Source organism: Archocentrus centrarchus, chromosome 1 (assembly GCF_007364275.1).
Source record: "Archocentrus centrarchus isolate MPI-CPG fArcCen1 chromosome 1, fArcCen1, whole genome shotgun sequence".
In the NCBI taxonomy this organism is placed as follows: Eukaryota; Metazoa; Chordata; class Actinopteri; order Cichliformes; family Cichlidae; genus Archocentrus; species Archocentrus centrarchus.
Genome location: NC_044346.1, coordinates 16,353,274 through 16,367,972, shown reverse-complemented (window position 1 = coordinate 16,367,972; position 14,699 = coordinate 16,353,274). Strand labels below are relative to the sequence as shown.

Below are 14,699 nucleotides of genomic sequence, written 5' to 3'. Positions count from 1 at the left end.
TCTGAGTGAGAGGTCATTGACGTAAAGCTGCATCTGCCATATTGGTAATCCTGCTGTGTTTTACTTTAAAGAGTCTAATTGCATGTGTAGGAGGTATAGGCCAATAAACAATGGGGGGAAAAAAAATGAAAAATTAACACTTTTACATTTTTACTAATTTATTCCAAACCATATTATTTAAACAAAGTTACACACATTGGTGCCTATAATGTAGCTAACCCCCCACATTTTTCTTTTCATAAAAAAAAAAAAAAAAATTCTGGCAGTTCCATTTATGCCTCAGAAATTATCATAGCACCAACCAATTTGCACCAAAATATTTCACACTTGGATTATTTTCTGCCTATACGGTAAAATCCCATTGCCTTTACGTCAAAGGAACCACCCCAATGCCAGCTTTCAGGTTGGCTTGCAAAAAATAAAATTTAAAAAATCAAGTAAAAAAAATATGGCAAAAATAGAACTGTATTGTGTCCTGATGGAAGCGAATGACTTGATAAACAGAGGTATGCTGGATAACACAATCACAGGAGAGCAGCAGAAAACTATTATAGTAAAAGACAAAATTGTATTTGGGATGTATCCTGTGGGTTTCACTGACAGGACAGCAGCAGAGTAAAGCCTCTTCATGAGTTGGTAGAGCTCTTAAGATATCCGTGAATAGCATTGGGGAAATAATGAGCTACATGGAAATGGGGCAGAGGCTCACTCACCCATAACGATATCATGGATAAACCCACAAAAAGTATTATTTGCTTAATAAATGTCCTGTGGGGATGTTGCATGCTACTTTAGAAGTTAACTGCAACTGACTCAAAAATGTTACCTTTTCCAGACATCACCATACTGTCACTTTACATCATAACCTCTCAGGCTGCTAGACAGTGACTACACCCTCTCTGCCCTGACATTTTTTAAAATAATTTACACATGTTGATAAATATTTTCCTATATAGAAAAGAAATGTCAATCTGTCCATCCATACAGTCATTCAACTACCTATCAGATATTCTGTGAACCACTGAAACCAACTTCACTTTAGTTTTTCATGATGGTTCAAGTCAGAACAGCTGTGGGGGGGTTAGTAACGCAGATAAGACCACTCCAGCGCTGAGTGCAGGTCAGATCTCAGAATCCACAGCTTTGAGCTCGGGTGGGTATGAAATTAGAAGAATTAAATCAGTTCCCCTGTTTCCCACTTTCCCAGCAAAATATAAGGAAATGCGGGGCAGCTCAAGACTTTTGCACATACCGTATTATAGAACAAGAGGAAAATATTCTGGGAGGTCTTGAATTATTAATGAATCACCGAGAAGTTCAAAGCAATGCTCTGGCGAGGAAAGGTTAAGAATAGAAGGCAGTTCACTTCGGTATTATCACCGTTTGCTTATTTACACGTCCTGCAGCAACTTTTGCATTCATCGGGAGTGACGTTTTGTTTTCACTGTCAGTGTTCACCTAAAACAAGCGACCGCAGTCTGAGAAATACTATTAAACAACACTAAACGATCATAAAAAGTTCACTAAAACGTGAACATTTCTGAGTCTAAATGTCGAATTGTGATTAGATTATTTCTCCATCCTTCTCTGTGTTCACGAGGCCTTCTTTTTATAACGAGGATCCTGACATTAGATTTTCTTTTTTAAATTTAATACAATTTTTGTGAGTTGTTTTCCACGTTGCTTCAGTTTTAGATTATGATTTTTTTTTTTTTTTTTTTTAACTTTACTTCTTTCATTCCCTAATAGATAAACAGAGGCCCTTTGCAGTACAAGGTTACACGTAGCTGCAGTGGCCCTGGGGTGAGGATGAGGCTTTGTTTGCTATACAGCTGGTTATTATCACGTGACCTCCAACGCTGCTCAGCCGACGGGCTAAAACAACGTCTTTGACGGTGAGTAGTTCACATCCAACTTTCCCCAACACAGCATGGCTTTCGTTGCTCATCAGCTCTTCAGCGGTTTCTCGTCTTCAGCTGCTCGGAATGTGGTTATTAAAAGTGTCACTATCATTGGAGGTGGACAGATGGGTGCAGGAATTGCTCAAGTAAGCAAAAATTTGGCCAGTGTTTTTTCCCCACGTAGCTAGTTAATTTTTTTCCCCCCTATGGCTACAATTACTGTAGCTTTTCTGCATCCGTTTATGGTGGAACTGTCTGCAGTATAATGCAGTGCGGCTCTGAGGCTTTACATGTCGCTTTTAAATACTTACTGTCCATAATTAGTCAAAGTATGACTTAGTCCAGTATGCAAGCAGTTTTTGGAGGATGAAGGAATTGATACCACTAACTGGCCCCCACACTCGTTTGACTTAAATCCAATAGAACACCTCTGGGACACTATATTTTAGTCTATCTGACGCCACCATGCACGTGTTTGAAACTGTCATGAACTGTTTTCTTTAAGGTCGCCGCATCAACGGGCCACTCTGTGACGCTGGTGGACGCGTCTGACGACATCCTCAAAAAGTCCATTGAAGCAATTGAAGGGAGTCTCAGACGAGTGGTGAAGAAGAAGTTTGCCGATAAGCCAGAGGTGACAGTAACAATGAACAACCAGCTCATCAGTACTGTGAAATGCATCCAGTATGTGAATAATGGTTTGTTTCAGGCCGGTGAAGAGTTTATCAGGAACGTCATGCAGAAGGTGTCGACCTCAACAGATGCTGCATCTGCGGTTCGAGGCTCAGATCTTGTGGTGGAGGCCATCGCTGAAAATCTGAAAGTCAAACAGGATCTTTTCAGAAGGCTCGATAAGTTGGCACCACCGTAAGCTCTGCCTCAGTTCTGTTCGCTGTGTTAAGCTTTGGCTCCACTGAACACATTACATATACGAACTGTTGGGAATGCAGATGTGCCTGTATCCCGGCTGTTTAATTAAATATCCAGTTTCCATGATTACTGTAGTAGCTTAGTGTTGTGACAGCTGCTCCACAAAGATCTGCATGCATTATGTGTTCAGTGCAGATTTCAGTATGCTTACTGTGAAGCAAGAGTTTCCACCAACCCAAATCTACTTGTGCTCTATTGTTTGGTTTGGGGTTTATCACACTCTGCATGCTGTCATCAGTAACTAGCTGAATCAATTCATATCCATTTATCAAATAAATTGAATTATTAAGTTCTCATTTGAGGGGGAAATGTTTGCAGCTGATGCTCTTCCTTAGAAGATGGTACAGATTCTCAAAGCCAAGCTGAAGCTCGTCTGTCACATGATAAACTCCTTCTTTATATTACACACGCTGCTGGAACGTGAAACTCTTCTTTCTTTCTGTTTTAGGCACACCATCTTTGCCAGCAACACATCCTCCCTGTCGATCTCTGATATCGCCAGCTCCACCAACAGGCCAGACAAATTCGGTGGCCTTCACTTCTTCAACCCTGTTGCTATGATGAAGCTTGTAGAGGTAGGGCCGTATATGTATAATGTATTTAGGGTATATAGCTGAAGCTTATTTGCAAAAACAAGAGCAAATGCAGACTGTGTGGTCATATGTCTATGGCATCATGTATATGTTACATCACAGTGTATGCAATGGCATACTAGTGTGTATACAAGTTTGTTTCCGCCACTGAAAATATGTTTTTTTTGCCATCCAGAAGTCAAAGGTTTGGGTGAGATCTCAAAATTTCAACATACTGACTCAAACCTCTGAGAAAATTCCTTGGAATTGAGAAAATAAATTGAAGTTTGAGTTCTTTTCTGAGACGTTTCAGTTACTAAGTTGAAATGTTGCAATTTCTATTCTATCTATCTAATCTATATACCTTTTTAATTTTAAATGACAGCAGACAGGGATGTACTGCGTATAGGCTGGGGGGGGGAAACCCCTGTATGATGGGAATTACACAACTGGAGTCAAAGTTGCTAAAGTGTTAATCCTTACAGGTGATTGGAACACCAGCAACAAGCCAAGAGACTTCTGAGTCCCTCATGAACTTCAGCAAAGTGCTTGGAAAAACACCAGTGTCCTCCAAGGTGAGATGTTTTTTTTTTTGTTTTGTTTTTCTGGCTCTCACTATAGCTGCAGTGTTAATGTTGCTTGTCTTGTATCAGTGGCTCATGTTAAGATGTGGGATTTCTTGAACAGTTGGTTCTCCTGGTGTGTGTCTGTGTGTTGGAGGCAGCATTAGCTGCGAGAGTTATAAGGTGTTACCACATGCAACTCTTCTCAAGAAAATTACAAACATACCTGATTTGAATTTTGCTGGTCATCTAGAACACGTCCATGTGTACCTTTGGACCATTACCTATGTTTAGTTCCATTCTGGCCACTTGCAAGTGCAAGTGGTCTTAAACATTTCACACAGCAAACATGAACTTGTGTGTCAAACTTGGCTTTTATGTGGAGGACATACAGTTGCCTCAAGGCTCTTTATTTCTGTAGGGTAAAGACTCTATTATAAGAGAGACAGCCCGAAAAAACAGATGATCTCTTATAAGCAAGGACTTGGTGATGTCACTAAGGAAAAAATCCCATCTAGTACAGTTTGATGGATGAGGTGAAAGATAAAAGGGCAGACCATAAGAGAAAGAGGACAAATGTTAACGACATGCAGTAGCAGTAATAGGAGGGAAGAAGAGAGGCTCAGTACATCATGGGAAATCCCCCAGCAGTCTGAGACTAGCAGATGCTTCAGGGCCACTTAATCCAACCCTAAGTATAAACTTTATTTAAAAAAAAAAAAGATTTTAAGCCTAATAAAGTACACGGGATGTCCATCTTATGAATTCAAACTGGGAGCTGGTTCCACAGGAGAAGCACATCACAGCTGAAGGCTCTGCCTCTCATCCTGCTTTTGGAAACTGTAGGAACCACAAATAAGCCTGCAGTCTGAATAATTCTGGATAATTGGGACTGATCATTCAAGAGTTTCTATGTCAACTCAAAAGACTGAATGCAGATTTTATTTCATTTTTTCTCTCCACACTGACAAAGCACTTCACTTGCCACCCTCACTACTCACCAGTTTTGGTTTCCTGTTATTTTTTTTCCCTCTTCACCAAAATGAAATTCAAGCTCAAGGGTTGCCAGTTTGGACCATCTGAGGATATCCAGCAGACATACGAGTCTCCGAAGAGTTTTTTTTCTTTATAATTTAGTAATGGAGTCTGGGGTGTAGTAATATTATTTGTAATACTGCTCGTTTCAGTCACATATCCTGGATGAACCCCTTACACTCCTCACTGGTTACCCAGTTCTTACCTATGGCCCTCAAAAATCTTGTTGCTTATGCTGGCTCAGGATTTAGAGCGGGTTGTCTACCATTCAGAAGGTCAGTGATTCAACCCCCAGCTCCTGCATCCATATGTTGAAGTGTCCTTGGGAAAGATGCTGAACCCCACATACCCTCTGATTTATCCACCTCAGTTTGTCTTTGTGCTCAGCCTTAAAAATGTGTGTGGATCAGATTGCAGGGTAGAAAGTGCTCTGAGTGTTAGGTGAGAGCAACAGAGCGCCGTATAAGTTACAGTGGACTAAACAAAGAGTGTAGAACACTAACTAACCTTATAAAATTGATGGCCAATATAACAAACAGCTGGGTCAGTCACCTGCATCAAGAAGGTTCTAAGTTTAAACTGTCCAAAGAACTGCTGCTCAGGTTAATTGGTTACTCTTAAAGTGGCTCTTGGTGTGACAGTAAATGGTTATCTATTGCTCTGTGTTAGCCTGTTAAAAAAATAACAGAGGAAAAAAAAAAAGACCTGGCTGCAGGAGCGTAGGAATGAGTTTCCTATTGGGGGGGACACATATCGGAAACCTGACAGATCCTTTACTTTCTTATTTTCAAATGTTTCTTAGTGCATACTTACCAGTGCACAGATAAATGTTACCAGTGCACAGATAAATGTTAGCAGTGCACAGTTAAATGTTACCAGTGCACAGATAATTGTTAGCAGTGCACAGATAAATGTTACCAGTGCACAGATAAATGTTACCAGTGCACAGATAATTGTTAGCAGTGCACAGATAATTGTTAGCAGTGCACAGTTAAATGTTACCAATGCACAGATAAATGTTACCAGTGCATAGATAAATGTTACCAGTGCACAGATAAATGTTACCAGTGCACAGATAATTGTTAGCAGTGCACAGTTAAATGTTACCAGTGCACAGATAATTGTTACCAGTGCACAGATAATTGTTAGCAGTGCACAGATAATTGTTAGCAGTGCACAGATAATGTTACCAGTGCACAGATAAATGTTACCAGTGCACAGATAATTGTTAGCAGTGCACAGATAAATGTTACCAGTGCACAGATAATTGTTAGCAGTGTACAGATAAATGTTACCAGTGCACAGATAATGTTACCAGTGCACAGATAAATGTTACCAGTGCACAGATAATTGTTACCAGTGCACAGATAATTGTTAGCAGTGCACAGATAAATGTTACCAATGCACAGATAAATGTTACCAGTGCACAGATAAATGTTACCAGTGCACAGATAATTGTTACCAGTGCACAGATAATTGTTAGCAGTGCACAGTTAAATGTTACCAGTGCACAGATAAATGTTACCAGTGCACAGATAATTGTTACCAATGCACAGATAATTGTTACCAGTGCACAGTGCACAGATAAATGTTACCATTTATTTTTGATGAAACTGAGTTATTGTCGTATACTTATTTGCTGACCGCTTATCAACAATATGTAAGAGGTTTTTTTCAAATATATATATTTTTGGGCGGTTTATTCACAAAATAATAAGGTTCTATCTGCAAAATCAAGCTTTAACTTGGTACTATAAGGTTCTATCTGTGAACCAATAGGCACTTGAAATGTTCACAAGAAAGCCAATCAGGCTGTTTCTTTTTTGTAATGTTGGTGCCCAATGTCAAGCAAAGGAGCAGAGGAGATGCTAGAGAAAATGTTTCATGGTAAGCTGGGGCTGTTTATAAGACATCTAAAGCTTGAGAATTTCAAAATGAGTTAACAACAGACAGAAGTACTAATGGCAGGAAAATTCTTAACTTTTGATTTTTTTTATTTTTTTTTTTTAGATTGCACTGAGCTGTTTCTTTGTACTGTTAGCTACAAAGCTAGCAAGCTAATATTAGTTTGTATTGTTTGTCTGTGGTCAGTGCTAACATAAAAAAACAAACAATGTAGTTGGTAATATTGAGAATAGTCAAAGGTCATAAGTTACCTCACTTATAAAATATTATTGATTGAAGAATGACTTCAGATTTTAATATATTCTATGACCTAGCAGTGGTACATGCTAATGAGCTCTGTCTATTTTTATTTCTGTCATCAAACTCCAGAAGAGCAGTAAAAGAAAAAAACACCAGAAAAGGGACGGCAAAGAAATTGTTACATTTTTCCTGAATAAATACAACCGAAAGAAAACAGTTCATTGTCAGTGACATTTTATAGCAGAATGACTTTAATTAAAGATCCAGGTTTAAAAAATCTACCTTTTAAGTGGAATGAGTTTTTATTTGGATTTTGTACTCAGTGGACATGGACTCAGAATCTAAATGTTTATTCAGAATTTTAATGAATGCTTTTTCAGGTAGATTGTAGCTTGTAAAATTAAAAAGATCTAGGCTAAATGGGGAAAAAAAAAAACATTGTGGTAAATTATCCAGAATTTGTTTGACTCTGTACAAATTTTATGAAATTTGAGTTTATTTATATGTCAAAGTATACGCCTCCTAAATTTATATCAAATGTTTATTTTGTTCTATTTTATTTATTATAAATTTTATTTTACTTGTTGGTTTCATATAATTATATGTTATCTTAAGAAAACTTTGGAAAAATAAAGGATGGGGAAAAAAGAGGGCTCAGTCTGCCAACATGAGTTTAATGAAAAGTTTGATTTTTTTTTTCTTTTCTTTAAATTGTACAATTTTAAAATTGTGTAATAGATGTTGTGCAGCAAGGCGGCATGGTGGTTAACACTACTGCCTCAGACCTAGATTGACATCTAGGTCTGGGTTCGATTCCACCTTGGCCCGGGTCTCTCTGTGTGGAGTTTGCATGTTTTCCCCATGTCTGTGTGGGTTTCCTCCCACATGCAGTTATTGGGGTTAGGTTAATTGGTCACTCTAAATTGCCCATAGGTGTGAATGGTTGTCTGTCTCTCTGTGTTAGCCCTGCGACAGGCTGGCGACCTATACAGGGTGTACTGTGCTTCTCACTTTGTCAAGCATCATCTTCTAGTAAAGGGAAGGGAAATTTGTCCGTAAAAACAGTTTGCCATGAAAGAAGAAACTTAAAAAATGTCACAGAATTCATTAAATTTGATTTAAACCATACTTGTGGACACTATTATATCTATAATTTTATGGTTTAAAACTTACTATAAGTTAATTATTTTTCATTCCTTGAAAATCAGTAGTAGTTATCACATTTTGCAGATAGAACCTTATAATTCCAACAAAAAACGAGTTTTTACAATTAGAAGGTTCTATCTGCATTATACTTGTTCAAAAAAAAAAAAAAAAAAAAACATTGCACGTTTAATATTATTTTGATAATACTGTTTCATAATCATGTGTGAACAAGACTTATTCCATGTGTAATTGTAATTGTTACCATTGCACAAATAAATGTTACCAATGCACAGATAAATGTTACCAATTCACAGATAATTGTTACCAATGCACCAATAAATGTTACCAGTGCACAGACAAATGTTACCAATGCATAGATAAATGTTACCAGTGCATAGCTAATTGTTACAAATGTATAGATAATTGTTACCAGTGCACAGATAATTGTTACCAGTGCATAGACAAATGTTACCAGTGCACTAGCATAAAGTTTCATTACAAATGTATGTGAGCTTGGGGGCCCCCTGGTGGTGGTAGCCACATATGTCGCCTATGCCTCAGTCCGGCTCTGTTCATGGCAATGATCCCGACAGACTGTTTTACCTCATTCAAGGGTTTCTGACTCCTGCCGCTGTCTCCCACCTCCCAAACACTCAGAGCCGTTCAGAGGAAAGGGGGGAGCGCATGTTGTGCCTTCAAAATAAAAGCACGCGAATTAAAGATTTCAAAATCAAATATTTTTCTCCTCCGCTGTGTAATTTTTGGTTGGGACAAATGCGCCTGTCTCCAATATTGGGGAGGGACACGTCCCCTCCATCCCCCCCAGTTCCTACGCCTATGCCTGGCTGTACCAGCATGAGTGAGCTGAGCCAAGGGTGAAGGAGTCTTCATGCATAGAATATATAAAATGTATTTAATTGTACAGGAATAAATTGGGACCTTATGAATGTTAAATGTCCAAACCTAGTTGTATGCGTCACAGTGCTATCGAAGAGGTAAAACGGTCATCCTTGACCTGCACAGCACTCTGCAGCTGCAACTGTCATCAAACCACTGGAGCAACATGAAACATGTTCTGTGTGTTATTGCACTTATTTAGTTTTACTTGAAACAAAGATGCTCTTGAGAGGTTTTTAAGTGATACATTTTTCTTACCTGTAAAACCTGTAAAAGTAAAACTTCTGAACTTGATCCAGTGGTTGGAATTGTGTAGTTAGACAGCTGTTTCCTAGGATGGCCAAACTGGAAATTTTTAAAATCTTGGAAATTCTAGTGGTTAATGAGATTTTTTTTTTTTTTTTTTTTTTTTTTTCTTTTTCAAATTAATGGCTCCAGAAAAACATGCAAATTTTGGTGCTCGTATCCACTTTTGAAAGATTGTTTTGGTAATCTGCTGCGCTATACAGAATGTAATTGTGAGACATCAGCAGCACCTTCGTCTGATTGAAGCAACCAAAGAAAGTGACTCCAGCGGTGTGAACGGGTCATTCGTGTGCATCTAACAGCTTAATCAGCAACATTCGATCTGTCTTTATTCAGGATACTTCCGGATTCATCGTAAACCGTCTACTTGTTCCTTGCATAGTGGAGGCCATCCGGATGTATGAAAGAGGTGTGTGTGTGTATACCAGTTATTTCAGCATTAGTGTCCTTTTAATGTTTTTGAAATTCATTAGTTTGTGTAATATTTCTGTTCAATTCCTCAGGGGATGCATCCAAAGAAGACATTGATATTGCTATGAAACTTGGTGCTGGTCATCCCATGGGGCCCATTGAGCTTGCTGATTATATAGGACTAGACACAGTGAAGTCTATTATGGAGGGTGAGTAAAAGTACATGGAATCTACTGGTGTTAATGTCAGTGATAAAAGGAGACTAGCTACTTTCAGTGATATGGTAACTTGCAGTTTCTTTATAACTTTAGCTTTTAGGGCAAAGGATCCTGACAACCCCCTCTTTGCCTCCAGTGACTTGCTGAACAAGTTGGTTGCAGAGGGTAAAGTTGGCAGAAAGACAGCAGAGGGATTCTACAAGTACAAGTGACTGTGTGCAGCTGTTACTCAAACTAATGTGAACTTGGGATATTAAAATAAACACTGAATGAGAAAAATGCCTGTTCTGTGTGCATTAGGAGGAGCTGCTTTATTTGTCAGTTCATTTCACTGCAGAAAATCTACTGAATGGCTCCTGCTTTGTGTTCAGAAACAAAATCTTAATAGAGTTGCAAAATCTGGTGGGTTTTTTTTTTCTTTCTTTCTTTTAAGAGTGAAAGAAATCCAGCCAACTGAAATTCTTTTTGGAGCAAACTTTGGTGCCTTTCATGAATCCAGTTGTTAAGGCAGGTTTTGTAGTGTTTGCAGCATATGACCAATCCCAAAAATGGACAGGCTGACATGGACAGAAGGAAAAATCTATAGAAAAAAAAAAAGCATAATACAGGATAAATGAACACAGCTGATGCAGCTAAAACAGAAATGTATAGGGAAAAAGTATGTAACCTATATCCTAATATTCTGTATGAATGTCTGTGCCTGCTAAGCACTTTGACTGGAATAGCCCTATATTATAAAGTGCATTTAAGTCTTGGAAGGAAAGCTGAAAGCTGTTAATTGTCTCGTCACATTGAAAGCTCAGTCATTAGGACATGGAAAGATCTGACCATAATTGTGTATTCCCTTTAAATTAACATAGATGTTGGTGTTGCTGTGGCTTTAAGTGTTATCCTCTTTCTTGAGCTGCAACTGCAGCATTGTTGAACTGACGGTTTGTTCAGAAACATTCACGAGTCACTGGAGCTTATTCTGTAAGGCTCTGGTAGTGCTCCTCCTTTAATACCTGTATTATTGTTGCCTCTTGTGTATGTGTGTGTATGTGTATATACTTAATTTACATTCACCAGTCCCTTTGTTACATACACCTTGCGAGTACTGAGCTGGGACCCTTTTTACCTTCAGAACTTAATTGACATTCCTCAGTTGCTGCAGATTTGTCAGCTACACATCCGTGACATGAGTCTCACATTCCACCGCATCCCAAAGGTGCTCTGTTGGACTGATAGAGATCATTTGAATTCAGTGAACTCACTGTCATGTTCAGAAGCCATGATGATTGAGCTCTGTGACACACGTTATCCTGCTGGAAGTAGAAGATTGGTACGCTGTGGTCATAAAGGGATGGACATGCCAGCAACACACTCAGGAAGGCTGTGGTGTTTAAACAATGTGCTACACCACCACCACCAGTCTGAACTGTAGATGTAGAACACTTCACACACATGGTCAATGTTTTCCATGTCGTATTATTCCAACATGAACACAAGGTGGTGATGTTATACTTGAAAGAGACCTAGATATGACCGTGGGGTCACAATTTATTTCTTTGGAGTAGGCCAGGGGTTTTCAAAGTATGAAAGGGTGAGCCCCCCTCCAAAGAGCACAATGCCTGCTGCGCCCCCCCCAATAATCAACCCACACACAAACAAAACACCTTCTAATTGCTTTTATTTTAGAACCATCTCATCTTTTAAAATGACACTTTATCTGAATGAAATTTAACGCATGACCATTTTAAAACATTTCCTCCCATTTTAATTATTTTATCAGGGCCTTTGTATGGCAAATACGCCCTTTTTCATTTTCTAATGATAAGAACAACCCCAAACTCATCACAAAATCCAAACTTTAAGTAGTCGTGGTCATACTTCCTCTTTTTTCTACTTACGCCAGAGCTTGTCTCCCCTGCCTTTTCTTTACTAAAAATTTGTCCATTCTTTCTCTCACATCAGTAGACAGCAAGCAGATAGCTTCTTTTCCCGGTTTATTTTTTCCCTCCCACCGCGCCTCCCCTAAAGTGCTCTGGCGCCCCCTAGGGGAGGCGCACTCACACTTTGAAAACCGCCGGAGTAGGGCCATTTCAAATTCATCAGTGAGTTATGTGTACTTCAAAAATGTATTTTTTATCACCTTAAGAGTTTTAATCAAGTCTGTTAAATCTACTTACTGTTGAATTTTTTACATTACTGAGATCAAAGATGCCTCACCACTGAAATCAACTAGTTACCCAAGTTTTTGGGTTTTTTTGTTTACTGCTCAGATACTCCAAGATTCTATTATATTATCATGACAGTAATACATTACAAATAATATACAGTAATGTACAAACATCTTCAGCCACCCCTCATGTCTTTGCTTCAAAGGAGCCAGACTTTCTTGTAATTTTAAGTGCTCTTGAGCAATAGTTCTCCAGGTTTCTGAAGGGCCTTTCAAAGTTTTTATTTGGACATTGGCTGCTTTTTCACTCATTTTCAGTCCAGTGTACCTGACCATTTTCTGAGGAATGCTTGCTTGATAAGCCAATTAACACTGACCTACGAATCATTAAAGCATTAAAATAAGGCACCTAAATCAAGGGATGAACCAATGTTGTGACTACATACTTAGCAAAGAAACCATTTTAAATAGTATCCTTAGGGTGTTGCTGCTAGCAGCTTGTTGCAAAAACACGATTTGTTCTCTTTTTGTAGTTGAATTAATGAAAAAAAATTCTAAAGATACAGTTTGGCATAAAATTGCAAATGCACCAACAAGGTGATTCTCAAGCTATTACCTGAACTTGACATATCTCGGCATGATGTGCAATGTGTTCTTAAAATTTTGAGGAAATCAGACAAGGGGAACACAAAAGTGTCAGGTCTAAAAAAAAAAAGAAAAAGAGCCATCTACAGCAGATAAACAGTATTTGAAAGTTGTGTTCTTCAGAAATAGGGAAAAAGACCTCCAGGAAAGATGTGACACACGACCTGAGAGATGCATCTACCTACATCAGAAATGATCTGAGTGGACGACTGGCTGTCAAGAAGCCATTCTTAAGGGAAACGGTGGGGGGGGGGGGGGGGGGGGGGGGGGGGGGGGGAAGCTGAAGTACGCCACATTGCAAAAGAACTCCACTGGAAAATAAAATCAGAGAAAACGTGTCTTATGGATGAATCTGAAATTTTTGGTTTAAATCGTCATCAGTATGTACAGGAGGTCAGGAGAGAGGTACAGCAGTGAGCGTCTGCAGCCCAGCTGTAAAACACTGAACTGTTCCTGAAGACTACTTAAAGACATGACAAGAACGCGGCCTCAGAGTTCAGACTGTGAAGAATAAACGTGGTCATACCAAATATTGACTTTAAAGTTCGTTAGAACTGTACTCTTCTTTTTGCCTTATATGCTGTGTTTTCCATATATGTTTGCACAACTTACAATTGCTGCACCTATTTCCCATTTTCCTAGCAAAATATAAAGAAATGAGGGGTTGCGCAAGACTTTTGCACAGTAATGTAATGCTACATAAATGTAGACCCAACATTGTGTGCCTTAGTGGGGTTTTAGTTGCTTGTCAGTTTCTTTAAACTTTTTTCCAAGTTGCCACCAACACACAAACTAAGTGATGTCATGTTTTATACCCACGTTACACCACAGAGTGTCACTGCTGCCTGTGAGCACTAACTACAGACTCAAGGATGACACACAGACTGTTACATCTGGCACATCTAGCTCTGGTCTTTCCACCACACAAGTGATCAAATGAGCCAATGGTGCCTTTTTATTTTCTTTAAAAAAACAAAAACAAAACATGTTGAAACGGTTCAAATATGACCACTTGGGAAGCAAAAATGCTATACCAAGATGACAGTGACCCAAAACATGAGAATTAAAAAAAAAAAAGAAAAAGGAATTCATCAAGTAATACTAAAATAGAGCATTAAAATCAAGATGTTACAGGGATGTTTGCATGGAATAAACAACATGGCTAAAGACCACACTATTAGCTACCAGAGAGAAAAGACAAAGGTCCATTGCAATAAAAGACAGACTGTCAAGTGCTGGGGTAAATATATATTTCTGCTTCATATGTCATGTTTTAGAACAATAAAATATAGGCCTCTGAGCTGTCACTCTCGCCTTTGTCCTAATGTTGCCTGCAAAAATACCAAGAAAATTGACATATCCTGACAGTTTAAAAGTACACATACTGAGCATTATTTTACATCTGAGCAAGACTCGAGGTCACTATTTGTTACAAATAGTTATCAAAAGAAGCCTTAAGTTTCAATTTTCTGCAAGACGCTTCAACAGAAAAATGGCTTTTCCTGTGTCCAAAGCTTATTTTCATATATACCACTATATAAAAAAACAAAACAAAAACAATATTAAACAAGAAAAAAAAAAAAATCACAAAAATATACACCAAGAAATTGAAACAAGGGTTCAAGATACAAAAAAAAAAAAAAAAGCATTTAAAATAATATTCAGTCTAAAATGAAAAGCAAACCCAAAATGTTGATCCTTTTTTGCACCAACTGGTCGTCGGCAACGAACTAAAAATCTTGAGGATGTTTCTTAGACAAGATGAGATCTCT

General features: G+C 38.4%; 1 protein-coding gene across 1 annotated transcript; it reads left to right on the top strand.

The window, feature by feature from the left end:
* The first annotated feature begins 1,923 nt into the window (after nt 1-1,923).
* On the top strand, nt 1,924-10,454 carry LOC115780918 (hydroxyacyl-coenzyme A dehydrogenase, mitochondrial-like). The gene is made up of 8 exons (XM_030730363.1): nt 1,924-2,047; nt 2,407-2,535; nt 2,611-2,768; nt 3,280-3,406; nt 3,889-3,978; nt 9,832-9,904; nt 9,999-10,115; nt 10,218-10,454. Exons 1-8 carry the CDS (start codon nt 1,931-1,933, stop codon nt 10,334-10,336), a joined length of 930 nt encoding a protein of 309 aa, XP_030586223.1. The 5' UTR covers nt 1,924-1,930; the 3' UTR covers nt 10,337-10,454.
* The last annotated feature ends 4,245 nt before the right edge of the window (nt 10,455-14,699 follow it).

What these genes read in the sequence shown, in the direction of transcription:
- LOC115780918 (XM_030730363.1), top strand. Translation starts at nt 1,931, where the DNA reads ATGGCTTTCGTTGCTCATCAGCTCTTCAGCGGTTTCTCGTCTTCAGCT. An exon ending in TGGGTGCAGGAATTGCTCAA is followed by an intron (nt 2,048 to 2,406) that starts GTAAGCAAAAAT and finishes GTTTTCTTTAAG; the next exon opens with GTCGCCGCATCAACGGGCCA. An exon ending in CTATGATGAAGCTTGTAGAG is followed by an intron (nt 3,407 to 3,888) that starts GTAGGGCCGTAT and finishes TAATCCTTACAG; the next exon opens with GTGATTGGAACACCAGCAAC.